At 61.6% G+C, this 15,728-nt stretch overlaps 3 protein-coding genes across 3 annotated transcripts; all 3 read left to right on the top strand.

The window, feature by feature from the left end:
- The first annotated feature begins 71 nt into the window (after positions 1 to 71).
- On the top strand, positions 72 to 5,276 carry LOC142058263 (U3 small nucleolar RNA-interacting protein 2-like). Its single transcript, XM_075095420.1, has 4 exons — positions 72 to 175; positions 4,131 to 4,193; positions 4,277 to 4,616; positions 4,738 to 5,276. Exons 1-4 carry the CDS (start codon positions 72 to 74, stop codon positions 5,008 to 5,010), a joined length of 780 nt encoding a protein of 259 aa, XP_074951521.1. The 3' UTR covers positions 5,011 to 5,276.
- A 975-nt stretch (positions 5,277 to 6,251) lies between these two features.
- LOC142058262 (uncharacterized) lies at positions 6,252 to 8,326 on the top strand. Its single transcript, XM_075095419.1, has 7 exons — positions 6,252 to 6,279; positions 6,621 to 6,730; positions 6,895 to 7,017; positions 7,367 to 7,446; positions 7,687 to 7,804; positions 7,939 to 8,097; positions 8,225 to 8,326. The coding sequence occupies exons 1-7, from the start codon at positions 6,252 to 6,254 to the stop codon at positions 8,324 to 8,326; spliced, it is 720 nt and encodes a 239-aa protein (XP_074951520.1).
- Positions 8,327 to 9,914: 1,588 nt separating this feature from the next.
- LOC142058261 (maestro heat-like repeat-containing protein family member 7) lies at positions 9,915 to 15,023 on the top strand. The gene is made up of 12 exons (XM_075095418.1): positions 9,915 to 9,959; positions 10,162 to 10,316; positions 10,443 to 10,590; positions 10,731 to 10,909; positions 10,998 to 11,135; positions 11,328 to 11,442; positions 11,710 to 11,847; positions 12,462 to 12,638; positions 13,068 to 13,223; positions 13,693 to 13,794; positions 14,135 to 14,237; positions 14,818 to 15,023. Exons 1-12 carry the CDS (start codon positions 9,915 to 9,917, stop codon positions 15,021 to 15,023), a joined length of 1,662 nt encoding a protein of 553 aa, XP_074951519.1.
- Positions 15,024 to 15,728: the final 705 nt, after the last annotated feature.

Here is a 15,728-nt window from a genome sequence, read left to right as displayed (position 1 = left end):
TAGGGGAGGTGGAGAGCGGGAAGAGGCCGTGCGTGGTGCCCAGGGGGAAGAAGGGCACCGAGGAGCGGCACATGGGGCATGCATCCCACGTCCTCTGCGTGGCCATCTCATCGGATGGCAAGTACCTGGTACGGGAGAGGGGGCTGGTGCTGCCACGTGTGGCGGAGGGGTGCTGGTGGGGAGTTCATCTCCTCCTGGGGTCCTGCGGAGAGCGGTATCTCTATGGAGAAAGGCATCCAGTATCAAAGGGAATTAGCTGTACTTGAGGTGATTTATGGGATCCCAAGAGCTAACTGTATTGGAGGCCGAAGTGAGCCTAACTGGCAATGAGTGGCAGAAGCACCCCGTTGTGACTGGCCCCGAGGCTCCGTGCATCCTTGGCATAGACTACCTCAGGAGAGGGTATTTCAAGGACCCAGAAGGGTACAGGTGGGCTTCTGGTGTAGCTGCCTTGGAGACGGAGGAAACTAAACAGCTGTCGACCTTGCCTGGCCTCTCGAAGGACCCTTCTGTTGTGGGGTTGCTGAAGGTCAAAGAACAACAGGTGCCGATCGCCACCACAACAGTGCACCGGCGGCAATATCGCACCAACAGAGACTCTCTGATCCCCGTCCGTAAACTCATTCACCAACTGAGGAGCCAAGGAGTCATCAGTAAGACCCACTCACCCTTTAACAGTCCCATATGGCCAGTGCGGAAGTCTAACGGAGAGTGGAGGCTAACAGTAGACTATCGTGGCCTGAATGAAGTCACTCCACCGTTGAGTGCTGCTGTGCCAGACCTGCTAGAACTTCAACACGAACGGGAGTCAAAGGCAGCCAAGTGGTATGCCACAATTGATATTGCTAATGCATTCTTCTCAATCCCTCTGGCAGCAGAGTGCAGGCCACAGTTTGCTTTCACATGGAGGGGCGTCCAGTACACCTGGAATCGACTGCCCCAGGGGTGGAAACACAGTCCTACCATTTGCCATGGACTGATTCAGACTGTACTGGAACAAGGAGAAGCTCCCGAACACCTTCAACACATTGATGACATCATCGTGTGGGGCAACACAGCAGAAGTTGTTTTTGAGAAAGGAGAGAAAATAGTCCAAATCCTTCTGAAGGCTGGTTTTGCCATAAAACAAAGTAAGGTGAAGGGACCCGCACAAGGGATCCAGTTCTTAGGAATCAAATGGCAAGATGGTCATCGTCAGATCCCCAAGGACGTGACCAACAAGATAGCAGCCATGTCTCCACCAACTAGCAAAAAGGAAACACAAGCTTTCTTGGGCGTTGTGGGTTTTTGGAGAACGCATATTCCAAATTACAGTATGATCGTAAGCCCTCTCTATCAAGTGACCTGGAAAAAAGAATGATTTCAAATGGGGCCCTGAGCAATGACAAGCCTTTGAACAGATTAAACGAGAAATAGTTCATGCAGTAGCTCTTGGGCCAGTCTGGGCAGGACAAGATGTAAAAAATGTGCTCTACACCGCAGCCGGGGAGAATAGCCCTACCTGGAGCCTCTGGCAGAAAGCACATGGGGAGACCTGGGGTCGACCCCTAGGGTTTTGGAGTTGGGGATACAGAGGGTCCTAAGCCCGCTATACTCCAACTGAAAAAGAGATATTGGCAGCATATGAAGGGGTTCGAGCTGCTTCAGAAGTGGTTGGTACTGAGGCACAGTTGCTCCTGGCACCCCGACTGCCAGTGCTGGGCTGGATGTTCAAAGGAAGCGTCCCCTCTACACACCATGCAACTGGTGCTACGTTGGAGTAAATGGGTTGCACTGATCACCCAGCGGGCTTGAGTAGGAAACCCCAGTCGCCCGGGAATCTTGGAAGTGATTATGGACTGGCCAGAAGGCAAAGATTTTGGATTATCACCAGAGGAGGAGGTGACACGTGCTGAAGAAGCCCCACTGTATAACAAACTGCCAGAAGATGAGAAGCAATATGCCCTGTTCACCGATGGGTCCTGTCGCCTTGTGGGAAAGCACCGGAGATGGAAGGCTGCTGTATGGAGCCCTACACGACAAGTAGCAGAAACTGCTGAAGGAGAAGGTGAATCGAGCCAGTTTGCAGAGGTAAAGGCCATCCAGCTGGCCTTAGACATTGCTGAACGGGAAAAGTGGCCAGTGCTCTGTCTCTGTACTGACTCCTGGATGGTGGCCAAATGCCCTGTGGGGCTGGCTGCAGCAGTGGAAGCAAAGCAACTGGCAGCGTAGAGGCAAACCCATCCGGGTAGAGAACCTGGTTGTAAAGGTACGTCATGTGGATGCTCACGTCCCCAAGAGTCGGGCCACTGAAGAACATTGGTACAACCAGCAGGTAGATCAGGCTGCCAAGATTGAAGTGGCTGAGGTGGATCTGGACTGGCAACATAAGGGTGAACTATTTCTAGCTCGGTGGGCCCATGACACCTCAGGCCATCAAGGGAGAGATGCAACATACAGGTGGGCTCGTGATCGAGGGGTGGACTTGACCATGGACGCTATTGCGCAGGTTATCCACGAATGTGACACATGCGCTGCAATCAAGCAAGCGAAGCGGGTAAAGCCTCTGTGGTATGGGGGACGATGGCTGAAATATAAACATGGGGAGGCCTGGCAAATTGACTATACCACGCTCCCACAGACCCGCCAAGGCAAGCGCCATGTGCTTACAATGGTAGAAACAACGACTGGCTGGCTGGAAACATATCCTGTCCCCCACGCCACTGCCCGGAACACTATCCTGGGTCTCGAAAAACACGTCCTGTGGCGACATGGCACCCCAGAGACAACTGAGTCAGACAACGGGACTCATTTCCGAAATAGCCTCATAGACACCTGGGCCAAAGAGCACGGCACTGAGTGGGTGTATCACATCCCCTATCACGCACCAGCCTCTGGGAAAATTGAACGGTACAATGGACTGTTAAAAACTACACTGAGAGCAATGGGGGGTGGGACATTCAGGCACTGGGATACACATTTAGCAAAAGCCACGTGGTTAGTCAACACGAGGGGATCTGCCAGTCGAGCTGGCCCTGCCCGGTCAGAAATCCTACATACTGTGGAAGGGGATAGAGTCCCTGTAGTGCACGCAACAAGTATGCTGGGCAAAACAGTCTGGGTTCTTCCCGCCTCAGGCAAAGGCAAACCTTTGTTCGTGGCATTGCTTTTGCTCGAGGACCTGGGCGCACTTGGTGGGTGATGCGGGAGGATGGAGAAATCCGATGTGTGCCTCAAGGGGATTTGATTTTGGGTGAAAACAGCCAATGAACTGAATGGCACAATGTGAACTGCTAGATAATATTGTGTGTCACCTCTGTGTTGTATCAATGATATCAGAGTACAAGCCTCCCAATCCATGGAATATAGACTGTGAAACAAGCAAAGTGCAGCAGTGACGGAACGATGACTGACTCGGTATGCAGCAACCCGACGCCACACACATCATCTCTCCCACCCTGAAAGACTGATACGACAGATGGAGCCCAGAGTCATGGACTGGGTGAACTCAATGGACATTTTACTGGACATTTTACAGGGAAGGTCCATGAACTAAGGGAATGATGTCTGTGTATTATGTTAAAGGATGGGAAGGGGAGGGGTGGTGGTTGGTAAGGTTGTATTGCATCGTATGGGACCTGGGCATGGTGTAAATGGTATGGAATAAGGGGTGGAGAATGTGCTGGTTTTGGCTGAGACGGGGTTAATTCTCCTCACTGTGGGGGTCGGCTACCTTTCCAGCTTCCCGCGCTCTGCCGTGTGGTGGGGGGGGGGGGCTGGGAGGGGCAGGGCCATGGTGGGGGCAGCTGACCCCGACTGGCCAATGGCATGTTCATTCCATACCATGTGACACCATGACCAGTATTCGGCGGTTCGTTCCCCTCCCCCCTCCCTTCCCCTCCCCCGGGGCTTTGCGCCTCTCGTTGTTCTCCTTTACATTGCATTTCTGTTGTTGTTTCTTTTAATTTTAATCATTAAACTGTTCTTATCCCAACCCGCGAGCGTTACCCTTCTGATTCTTTCCCCCATCTACCGGTGGGGGAGTGAGCGAGCAACTGTGTGGGGCTGAGCTGCCGGCTAAACCACGACACTCCTAAGCAGGATCCCAAAGCACGCTTGTAACTGATGGTAGTTGCCCCTTCTCTTTGTAGGGGCTCCATTGATTGTATCCAGCTCATCGGCGAGGAGCACGTGGTGTCGGGTGCCGATGACGGGTGAGCACGGGGCCGCGACAGTGCCTGGGGTAGGTAGGCAAAGCCCCCTCCTGCAACCCCCTCATGCCTCCCCTCCCTGGTAGGTCTGTAGCCCTGTGGGGGCTGGCGAAGAAGAAGCCGCTGGCGCTGGCCCGGCAGGCGCACGGCATGCAGGACGCCCAGGGCCTGCAGCAGCCGTACTGGATCTCAGCGGTGGCTGCCCTGCGCAACAGTGACCTCCTGGCTACAGGTGTGGGGCAGCTGCTTTGGAGCAAGGGTTTGGGGGTGCAGGGGGTCTGTCCTGCCCCTGCCCCTGCCCCTGCCCCAGGTTGGGGTGCATGGCAGTCTCCTCTCTCTACCCTAGGCTCCCACAGTGCTAGTGTGAAGCTCTGGAAGTGCAGTGAGGGATTTTGGAAGCTGGAGCCCCTCTGGGCTATCCCGTTGGTATGGGTCAGGAGGTTGGGGATGCTGGAGCTGGGCTGGGGGTGTCTCTCGGCGGGTTCTCCCCTCCCTGGGCAGCAGGAGGAGGCTGCGCGAGCCTCTCACCCTGCCCTGTCCCCTCCAGGTGGGTTTTGTCAACAGCCTCGAGTTCTCGGCAGCCGGTGACTTCCTGGTGGCCGGCCTCGGGCAGGAGCACCGGTACCGTCCCCCTTCCCCAGCGCTGGCTGGGGGCACAGCCTCCACTGCCTCGAGGGCTCGGTGGAGGGTGACCCCCATCTCTCTCATCTGCAGGCTTGGCCGGTGGTGGAGAATCAAAGAAGCCAAAAACAGCATCTGCATCATCCCCCTGAAGCGGAGGGCTACAGCCCCCAGCTCCCATGTCCCTGACAGCTCCTAGCCCGCTGGCCCCGGAGCCGCTGCACCTGGGTCATGAAACCCTTGTCCCTGGTGCTGCGCCCCATGTCCTTCGTGCAACCACCCTCCTGGGGCCGGCAGCGCCGGAGCGGGGGATGGCGCGTGGCCCCCTGACCCTGCTGGCACCCATATCTTGCTGCGGCTCTGCCCTCTGTGAGGGTCTGCCCCCTTCCCTCAGCTTTGGCCAGACCCGAGCTCTGGAGGACTCTGTTTTAAATAAAAAATAAAAAAAAAAAGAACAACACAAAACCCAAACCAAACCAAATCCACTTTATTCACCTAAATTACCATGTCTAATGCCCCACGGCTCCTGCCGCCCTGGCCTGCCCTGCTACCTCCTCCTGCCCGTCCCCTGGCACCGACCTGTCTGCCCACCCACCTCGGCGCTGGCCCCGCCGGGCCCGGGGGCCCCACCTCGGCTCCTACGGCGCGGCGGGGCCCTGTGCCCCGGGGAGGGGAGCGAGGAGCCCCGTCCCACCCCGGCCCCCCCCGCCCGGTGCCAGCTGGTGGAACCCTCCAGGCGCGTGGCAACTAGTAAGCGGGGAACGCGGCCGCCCCCCGCAGTTGTGCGTCCCTGCGGCTGAGCGCACGGGAGGGCGTCCGGCCCCTCCGAGTGCCCAGCAGCCTTCGAGCGAGGGGAGCCCCGCGGGCCTCGTCCCGGGCCTCGTGTGTGGAAGAGAAAAGAGTCTCAGCGTGCCCGAGGGGCTGGGGGCTGCAGCCCAGCTTAGCCCAGCTGCAGGTTGGGCGGCACCAGCCCCTGGGAGCAAGGGGACAGGGTACAGAGGGGTCCCTGCGACAAGGGGGGTGCCCCGCTACAGGTAAACCCCAGCCCCATAGCAGGAGGAGGAAGAGAGAGTCAGTCTCACCCACCCCCCCCCCCCCGGGGCAAGGAGGGGTCCTGGGGAAGAGGGGAAGGGGGCAGTCTGTGGGTGCCCCCCGGGGGAGTGCTATTGGGGCACTTTGTGACACCCTGGATCACCCAGTGCTGTCCCCCCCAGTGTCTGGGAGGACGGTGTTAGGACAGGGTGAGAGCAAAGAGCCCCCCAAGCATGGCCACCTCTGCCCCACTGCCCCTGGCAGGGCAGCCCTGTGGGGCACAGGGTCCCCCTCACCCCTTTCCTCCGCAGGATGGCAGGGAGACCCCCTAGCAGGCCCAGGCAGGCCTGGGGGGAGAAGGAGGGTGTAGCTGCCCTGGCTCCCCACTCCGGGCCAAAGCCAAGCGAGATGTGCAAGGTCCAGCCGCTGCAGGCGGGTGAGTGTGCAGGCGCTGCGGGCAGGGGGCTGCCTGCCCGTCCCTGCCCGGTCCCGCGCTCGCGTTGCCCAGCCAGGCTGGCATCGGGGCTCCCATGGCACAGTGGCCAGGGAGCCAGCCCTGTCACGGCACCCCGGGACAGGGATCCTCCCTGCCAGCCGGTGGTAGCCTGTCCCTCACCTGGGCACGCCAGACCCCCCTCCCCGTGCTGCCCTCCAGCATTGCGCCCTCGCCCCTGGGGCTCACAGGGGACACCTGTGTCCCAGCCTTGAGCCAGGACTGGTGACATCCCTGGGAGCTGGGCAGAGGGCTTGGCTTTTTGTCCCCTGCTCGCCCCCCAGCCCTGCCTGCCTTCTCTCGGCCAGATCCGTGCTGCTCCACCTTGGCTCTGCCCGGGCAGAACGAGGATAACCTGGACATCATCCGAGCCTTCCTCAGGAGCAGACCAAAGGTATCCAAGGCCAATTCTATGAGGCTGCGCCCATGTCTCCTGACCAGTCTTTCTGCCCCCATCCCACGCTCGCAAGGTGCTGGGGGCTGTGCTGCCCCCCTCCCCCCCAACCTGTCTCACCCCCTTGACGCTCTCTGGCCGCCTGTCCCCTCCCTGGCTGGCAGCAAGAGGAGGAGAAGCTGAAGTTTCTGGCCTCCATCTACACCATCTGTAGCACCAGCAGCGCGGGCTCCACAACATGGGACATGCTTTACTTCTGTTTGCTGGAGGTGGTGGAGGCCATCGAGGTGAGGCAGGGGCAGTGGGCAGTGGGCAGAGCCCTGGGGGCAGGAGAGGGCTCAGCCGGGCAGTGGGGTGCATGTGAGCACTGCTCTGGGTCTCCATCCTTGGAGATGCTTGAAAGCCAGCTACGTGGCCTGGCTGGAGCTGGGGCTTGGACCCAATGACGTTTGCAGGTCTCTCGGCCAGCCTGTGGTTCTGTGATGGGCACAGCCCTTCCCACCATGGGGCTTGGGACCACTGGGTGGGGAGGGAGTGCTGGGATGGTGGCACCTGGGCTCTGCCAGCCCCGCAGGCTTTTGATGGGCAAGGGAGACTGCCCCATCCCGATCCATCCCACCCTGCTGTGCTGCACAGGTGCTGCTGCAAGAGGAGCCCACTGACCACCTGGGTACTGTGGTGTGGCGGCAAGCCATGCTGACCATCGCCTCCATGAGGTACTTGCCGCAGCCCCCAGCTTGGCCTCCCCACTGCTGGGCAGCCCTAACGGCACCTCTCCCAGGCAGGGGCCACCCCCAGTCCTGGGTCCAAGAGGGAGGCAGACAGCAGGGCAAGGGGTGCCATAGGCTTTTCCCTCCAAATGCAAGTGTCAGTGTCATGGGGATCAGCCCAGGTCTCCAACCCTGGGGTCTGTCTCCTCCTTGCTGTGTCTGAAGAGCACCTCTCTGTCCCCACAGCAAGGCGGGGCTGCTTCTGCAGGAGATGAGCAGCAGACTCCTCCACATCTGCTTCTGCAGCATCTTCCACCTCCCTCCGCAGGACACCCAGGGCCCTGAGGCTTCTCTCTACTCCGAGGTATGCCACGGGGTGAGCCATGGGGAGCTCCCCCACCCCGAGGCCCCTTCCTGGGCACCGCAGGGTGCAGCCACGCCCACCCCCCACCCCGCCCAGGCTTCTAGGGCTGCCCCAAGACTCTGTCCCCCTCACAGACCCTGGCCACGATGGACAGCATGCTGCAGGTGCTGGTAAGCAGCGCCGGTGCTCTCGGCATCCTGGAGCTGCAGAACATCTTGCAGGTCTGGCCTTGGCACAGGGTCCCCACAAGCATTGACCCATGGCTTGAGTGGTGCCCCGCCCCTCCCCAATCAGTGCCTGGTGCAAGGAGGGGGGCAAAGATGTTCCTCCTTCCCTGCGCTGCCTCCCCACCAGCCCCCTGCCTCCTGGCTGCTGCCAGAGCTCCTTTTGCTCCTGCCCCAGCCCACCCCGCTCCTGCAGCCCTGCCTGCTGTTCGTCCTGCCCAACACTCCCTCACAGATGGATCTGCCTGTCTGGCAAGGGGAGCCCAGCCCTGGGACTTTCCCCCGGGCCACATCCTAGAGCCTCCACCACAGGTCCCCAGGGAGGTGGTCACCCCAAAGTCTTGGGTTCCTTGGGTGGGGGGTGGAGGGAGCTTTTTTTGGGTGGGGAGCGAGTGAGTGGAAGGCAGCAGAGGCAGCGGCAGGAGTGGGATGCGGTGGCCTGCCTGGCTGCAGCAGGTTGCTTTGAGGGGCAAGAAGGGCACGTGCCCTGGGCCCAGGCCCTGCCCCGGCGCAAGCCTGGCCATGCCGTGCTGTGCCATGCCACCTCCCTGGCAGATCAGCAGCTTTTCTCCTCCCAGCTCCTGCTGCCCTTCACCGATTCCAAGCTGGCAGCAGTGCAGGAGAGGGCTGTGGCACGGATTGCCAGGCTGGCCAACTTCATCGCCACCGAACCCCTGCTGCAGGTACCGAGCTCCCAGTCTGGGCAGCCCCAGTCCCCCATCGCTGTGCTCCTGAGCCCCAGCACCTCCCAGGGAAGCTGGGCACCCAGTCAGCAGGAAGTCAGGAGCAGGGGTCTTTGCCCTGCCCCTGTCCTTGTCCGTGCTCTCTCCCAAGGCAGGAACCTGGGTCCAGCAGCCCTGCCCTGCGGTGGGCTGCTGCCTGGCTGCTCTGGGAGCAGCTGGGGCTCACCTTGTGCCTAGGCTCACCTCGTACCCACACTGCCTCTCTTCCTCCAGGTCTGCCCCTGCTTCGCACAAGCTGTAGTCCTCAGGCATCAGTGCTCCAAGACACATCGGTTTGTGATGCTGGGGAGGCTGGTTGGGCACCTCACCCTCTGCTGCACCTGTAAGGACAAGGCGACCCGCCGCGAAGCTGCAAAAGCTCTCCGTCACCTGCATGCCTTCATCCTGCAGCAGAGAAGTAAGAGAAGCTGTGATGGGCTGGGTGCCCCCAGGCACGGGCAGCCAGGGACCACTCTCCTTGGTGAGAGAAAGCCTGATCCAGCCTGCCTGCCTGCAGTCTAAAGAGCCATTTCCCCTTGCCCCTGTTCGCAATAGCCCCAGACCCTCCCTGGGTATCTGCTCCCCAGACCTGCCTGGGTGCCCTCTTTCTTTACTAGTGACTTTTCTGCCTAAAGCTCTCAGACTGCACCTCCAGCTCTTCACCCTCTCTCTGAGCACCCTGGTTTTCGTCCTCCCCAGGCAGGTGGCCCTGGCTGCATGACACAGGGCAGCTGCAGCTCTGGGAGGACGGGCAGATCTCGCAAAAAAGCAGCGCTAACGAAATCTTTTCGGTAAGAAGTGCCTTCGGCTCCTGCCTGGGGTGGTCAGCATGAGTGAAGGGACACCTGATGCGTGGGGATGATGTGGGCTGACGCTGTTCCTGAGCGGAGGCTAGGCAAAAGCCCGCAGCAAGCTCCGCTTCCCCACAGAACCCTGACCCCCACCACCAGTCTCCTCCCCAGCGCAGCCTGGCTCTGCATCCCACTCTCACTGCACAGCCAAGATGCTCTGTGTGATGCTCTAGGTGACAAACCTCCCCTCCTCTCCTTCATCGCACAGATGTTCAAGTACCACCTCCAGCCCTCTGACCAGGTAGACATCATCCTCATGGCCATCAAGAGCTTGAGAGCCCCAAGCGCCTACAGCATCAGGGCGGCTGCCCACATGGTGGAAGTCCTTGTGGCAGACCCTGCCTTCCCGATGGGACAGGTGAGTAGCCCGTGGGTGGCACAGCCAACACTCGGGCCCACCAGAGGATCGTTCCTCCCTGGGCCCTGTGCCTGACCAGCACTGATGCCATCTCAAGCCAGCGTACTGCAGCAGGAATGCAAAGCGGCTCCCAGTGGGAGCTGGGTAAACAGCTGCGCTCACCCCGCTGACACCCCCACTCCCTTCTGTGTCTGTCGTCCAGGTGCTGAACATCGTGTGGGCCATCTACAGAAACCTGCCCTTCATCAGGGCGGTGGTAGCCCTCAACAGCCTGGAGAGGGCCCTGCTGGTGCTGATGCACAAACAGCCCAGCATGGTGGTGGCCAGCCTGTTGCAGTGCTCCCCAACATGTACCTGGTACGGGGCCCACCAGCCTTTGGGGGTCCTCTCACTCCGGGAGAGGGGCCCTAAGACCCTCCCGAGGGACTTCAGCCTGGCCATCCTCTGGGGTGTCCCTGCTGACAGAGCCCCGGGTCCCCGCAGTGTTGCGATGCGCATGTGGAAGGTGACACTCTCCAAGCCCCAGGTTGCGGAGAAGGTGCTGCAGGAGCTGCTCAGCAGGCTGATGAACCAGTCGCCGTGCAAGACCTCCACCTCTACTGGGGACAACCCCCGCGTCCTCTCCCTGGCTGTGAGTTACTGGATGAGGCCTCACTGACCTCTGGGGCTGCTCTCGGCTGTCCAGGGCCTCCACTCTCCTTCCCTGCCCATCCCAAGCCTTGACGTCCCCAGGGGCGCAGGGACGTCTCAGTGTCTAGCTGTCTTCTGCAGGCAGCCAGGACGGTAAGCGAGATCCTCCTGCAGCGCATCTGCCTGCGGGAGGTGGAGGCGATTTTCCCCCAGCTTTTCCTGGCACTGCTTTTCCAAGTGTCATTCACCACGGAGTTGACGGTGCAGGAGGTGCACATCTTTTGGAGGGAGCACCAAGAGGATCTGCTCGGTCCCATCAGGTGCTCCATCCCTGTCCTCTCATCCCTGCCAGCTACCTGGAGCCAAGGCAGGGGTGCCAGTGGGAGCTGAGCATTTCTCTTTGTGCAGGTCTGTGGTGCAGTCCATGAGAGTGCTGCTCTGCAGCATGGGCTTTGAGAGCCAGGCGCTGGCCATTGAGGCGCAGGGTGGCTGGGATGCCCTGCTCAGCAGCCAGACCCACCTCATGGGAGTCCGCATTGTGGCCAGGTGAGAGGCCCTTCTCCCTTGCTCCTCGGGGACCATCACCCCATGTCACCCCCTCCCTTGGGGGCACAGATGGCAGAGGGCTCCCGTTGCTCAAAGAAAGCGCTGCAGGTGGGTGATGCCCAGAGTGGTGCAAACCCCAAAGATATGTGTCTGCCTGGCTCAGGCCTGATGGTGCCTCCTTCCCCCTGCCAGGGAGATGATGAAGACCCCAAGACCCCTGCTCTCCACCATCTTCTGCCATCTGGCAGAACTCCTCAGTGTGGAGGAGCCCACCTGGGGGATGATCGCCATGGTCTTCCTCGTTGAGGTGAGCCTGACGGCACTGTTCCAAGCTCTCTCCGATGCTCAGCTCTCCCATGCCAGCTGCTGTGGGGGGAGCTGGGGCAGCAGATGGGCTCTGGTTGTCGCCGTGGAGGAGCAGGCGAGCAACCAGTGTGGTGGAGCGTGGGGCACGGGGCTTCTCCACAGTCCCTGCTGCCTGTGTCTGGGCTTGGTCGTGACCCAGCATCCTTGCCCTGAGGTAGTGGTTGGAGGCAGCACCACACCTCACCAGCTCCCGCTGTGCGTGTTTCAGATGTTGGGCTGCACCAGCCTCAGTGAAGAGCTGGACCGTGCCCTGGAAATCTTCCCCATGTATCTGCAGAGCCAGTGCCTGGGGATGCCCAGCCTGGTGCTCAGGGGCCTCCTCAGGCTCAGTGAGAGGCCCGACACGGTGAGTAGGGGGCAGCAGGGACAGCCGGGACAGCAGCCCAGGGTGGAGCAGTGGGTGACGGGTAACGTGGTGGCTCGGGCTTTTCTGGGCACAGGGAGCCGTGCCGGCTGCTGCCGGCTCTCCTGCCTGCCCCGCCCTCTGCCCCATGACTGTGCCGTGCAAGGAGAGAGGCAGTAGTGCCGAGGGGAAGGGGCTTCTGCTGCCAGCACGTCCTGGCAGGGGTGCTGGTGGCAGAGTGACCAGCCCGAGCGTGGGGTCTGCAGAGCCTGACCGTGGGGTGCTGAGCCCCGGGGTGAAACGCAGCAGCTGCGGCAGGGGCTGCTGGCAGCTCGGGCAGCTTTCCAGGCAGCACCAGTTGCCCACCAGCCTACCCAGGGGGTCTGGTGGAGAAGGGGGTAGCCAAGGGGCTGGCAAGGAGCCAGAGCTGTCTGTCCTCACCCTCTGCGCCCTGCTCTTCTCACGGCCATGGCGGTAAGCCCTGTCTGCCAGGACCTTGCCCTTGTGACCTGCACTGCCTGCTGAGAAGCTAGTGGGAGGCCAGTCTGCGCGGAGAGGGTTTTCACCCCTCTGGTAGGTCGCTCCTTTACAAAAAGGAGATGGTGTGTCTCCAACAGGCAAGGAAAACCCTCGTCCTGCTGCCGTATGTCATGGAGCAGCTGCAGGGTGCTGACAGTGATGCCAGCGCCATCGCCCTGTCCCTGCTCAGCAACCTGCTCCGGCTGCTGGAGGGGAAGACGCTCAGCCTGACTGCCCTGGCGCTGGCTGAGAAGCTCCAGCCGCTCTTCAGCGACGTAAGGCTGGGGGAGAGACCCGTGCCCCTCTCAACAGGCACCTCCATTCATGCCTCCCGTGCTCTGCAGGGGGATGCTTTGCCCCGCAGCCCCCAGACCCCATCGCTGCCCTTGGCAGCTCTGTGGTGTGTCCCAAACCCCCACGTGGACCCACCCTGGCTCAGCCTCCCTGTCGCGGCAGAGACGAGGATTGCAGGACGTTGGCAGACGTGCTGAGCCCCACCGATGCACACCCTGCCCTGGCAGCATCCTCCAGCCCTCCGCAGGGTCTCCTTCTCCAACCCCCAGCCCCAGGGACCCTAGCCTCCCTGGGCAGACCTTCTCTATGCCACAGCTTGCTCCCTTTTGGAGCAGGGCTGCCTGCAGCTGTTTTGGGCCCCTTGCTTGCCATAGGCTTGAGACTGAGGTCCTCTTCCTCTCCTGCACCAGGAGTCGAGCACTGTGCGGGAGCTCTCCATCCGGCTCTTCCGAAACACAATGGGGGTTGTGGTGGATGCCAAAAAGAAGAAGATGAAGGAGGTGGTGTGGGGCAGCCTGCTGCCACTGCTCTTTCACCTGCACGACGAGGACAAGAATGTGGCCAAGGTGGGACTCCCAACCTGACCTGTTCTTTGGGCAGGGGGGTGCTGGACCCTTTAAAAGTGTGTCGCCATGAGGTCTAGCTCGCTGGGTCCCTGCACCAGGCACAGCGCACCTCCCTGCCCGCTGCTGCCTTTCTCCTCCCGCTCCCCGGGTGGATGGGGAATTAGGTCCCTTTCCCACCCAGCTCCCTCCGCACAACCCCTGGCGTGAGTCCCTGCAGCCCCAGAGACGGCGCTGTGGCTCTGCAGCAGCCTGGGGTCACCAAGGCCAAAACACTAGAGCCTGACAGGCTTCCACCCAGAGAGGGTGGCTGCCCTTATATTCCCCCAGGGTGCTGAACCCGGTGGCAGCATCAGTCCCCAGCTGGTGCGTCTTCCCTGCACGGGCAGGGCAGGCTCTGAGCCCTCCAAAGAGGGGGGACACAGGGTCTTGTGTCCCTGGCGGTGGTGGTGGCATCTCTGCTACTCACCAGGCCTCCCAGGAAACCCTCAGCAGTGCTGGACAGTTCCTGAAGTGGCGGCAGCTGGCCCAGCTGGGCGAGACCGTGCAGGCATGGAGGATCAGCGAGTGCCTGGTACGCACAGCCCCAGCACCCCCAGGTTCCGCCCTGGGTGAGCCCTGCCCCATGCCCAGCACAGGGGACGGGGGGCCTGTGCCCCCATAGCGGTATGCACCCTCCTGGAGCAGGCTCTGCCCCAGGCTGTCCTCTCCCCCGGAGTCCCAAAGGGCACCCTGCCAGCAGGACGGCACCCCGGCGTCCCTGGGGAGCCCTCTGCTCCCTCCGAACCCCGATGCCACACGGCAGGGAGCTGGGAATGTCCTGCTGGGGGGAAGGAGGGTGGCCCTGGGCGGGGGGGGAGGGCCAGACTGGGGGGCAGCTCTGCACCAACCGTGCACCCTTCTCCTCCCTCCAGCTGGCCAGGAACAGGAGCAGGGCCAAGGAATACCTGCGCCAGAGCCAGTCCTACCTGCGGAGCCCGCAGGAGCCCCTGCGGCGGGAAGCTGTCAGGTTCATTGGTGAGCCACGAGCCCCATGGTCCCTCCCTCCTTCTCCCCAGGGTCCCTGTGGCCCAGCGCAGGACCTGTGGGGCACTCCTTCTGCCCGTCCCACCCCTGGCTGTGCAGGCGGGGCTGGCAGGAGGCTCATCCATCCCCTCCCCGATGCCGCAGCCCAGGGTCAGCCCTCCCCGGGGAGCTGTGCTGGCCAGGTGGGCTGGGTGGAGGGTTCTCCAATGGGCAGTGGGGTCCCCAACAGGCAGCAGGGTCCCCAACGGGCTGCATCCACTCAGGGCTCATCGGACGGCAGGTGGATGGGCACGAGGAGTTGCAGTACATCAGAGAGGGTGAGTGAGGGCAGTGGGGAGGAGGAAGGACCCCGGCACGGAGCTCCCCCCTGGGAGAGGGGGGCTCTACTCCCAGCGTGTGCGTGTCTCCGGGGAGGGGGCTGTTTCTGGAGGGGCACATTCCTGACCGGCAGCACCCAGCTGAGCCTCCCGCCCCCCGGCTCCCTCCTGGCCCTGGAATCACGGGGCACAACGTGCCCTGCCTGGAGGGGACACAGGGCTGTCACCTCACCTCTGCTGCTTTGTCCCCGCAGTCCTTCAAGATGCAGGGAGAGACACGAGTCTCCTGGTCTCCTCCCTGGCAACACAGGCGCTCCTCATCCTCAGCTTGAGGAAGGCTGAGTCGAGGTTTAACGTGCAACGGCTGAGCTTCCGGCTGCTGAGGGCATGGACGAGGTGGCACTCGGCCCCCAGCGAGGACTCTGCTCAGGCAGAGAGAAAGCAGCAACCCCAGCCCTAGGGTGCTCTGCGGCTTGGGGTATCTCCTCTTCCCAAAGTCTAACAGGAGAGAAGAGACCTCAGCCCCAGAGGAGCTGGCGTCCTCTGGAGAGCAGCAGAACAGCCGCTTTTTCCCGTGGTGCAGGGCATCACCTGCCCACACGCTTCGTCTTTGCCATGAAGCACCAGCTGCTGGGCTGGGCTGGGCTGCAAAACAGAGGGAAGGAGAAGCCGGAGCCGGAGCCGGAGCCAGAGCCGAGGATGAAGTTGAGGCTGAAGCCTTCCCTCCCCTCCCCAGGGCCACGCCAGGGTGAATCACTTTTTCTGCCTCCCACCGTCTGAGGAGCCTGCGCTGCCTGGGGCCAACGTGGCCGAGTGCGGGAGCTACAAAGCCACCAATGCTCTGACTCCGGCAGCTTTGTCCCCTCCGTGTCCCCAGCAGGAAGGGCAGCTCTGCCTCCTGCCCATGCCACCCATCCCCACCGGCCCTGCGCCCGTTCCCACCCAGGGACGTTGGAAGTCCCAAGAGGAATGGTAAGAGGTCACTCCACGAAACCAAGCCCTCCGTGGAGCCGTCGCCTTGGAGCGTTCTCCAAAAGGGAGACCACCCGCCAGCAGTCAGCAGCCCTTCCAGGATAAACTCTAAACAAGGCCAATGCCTAACATCAGTAACAATTCAGTTTCTAAATAAAACAGACTGGGGAGACAAACGCTTTGTACAATTTGG

The sequence above is a fragment of the Phalacrocorax aristotelis genome, chromosome 6, assembly GCF_949628215.1.
Source record: "Phalacrocorax aristotelis chromosome 6, bGulAri2.1, whole genome shotgun sequence".
Taxonomy (NCBI): domain Eukaryota; kingdom Metazoa; phylum Chordata; class Aves; order Suliformes; family Phalacrocoracidae; genus Phalacrocorax; species Phalacrocorax aristotelis.
The sequence above is the reverse complement of the archived record's forward strand: the minus strand, read 5'-3'. Positions and strand labels throughout refer to the sequence as shown.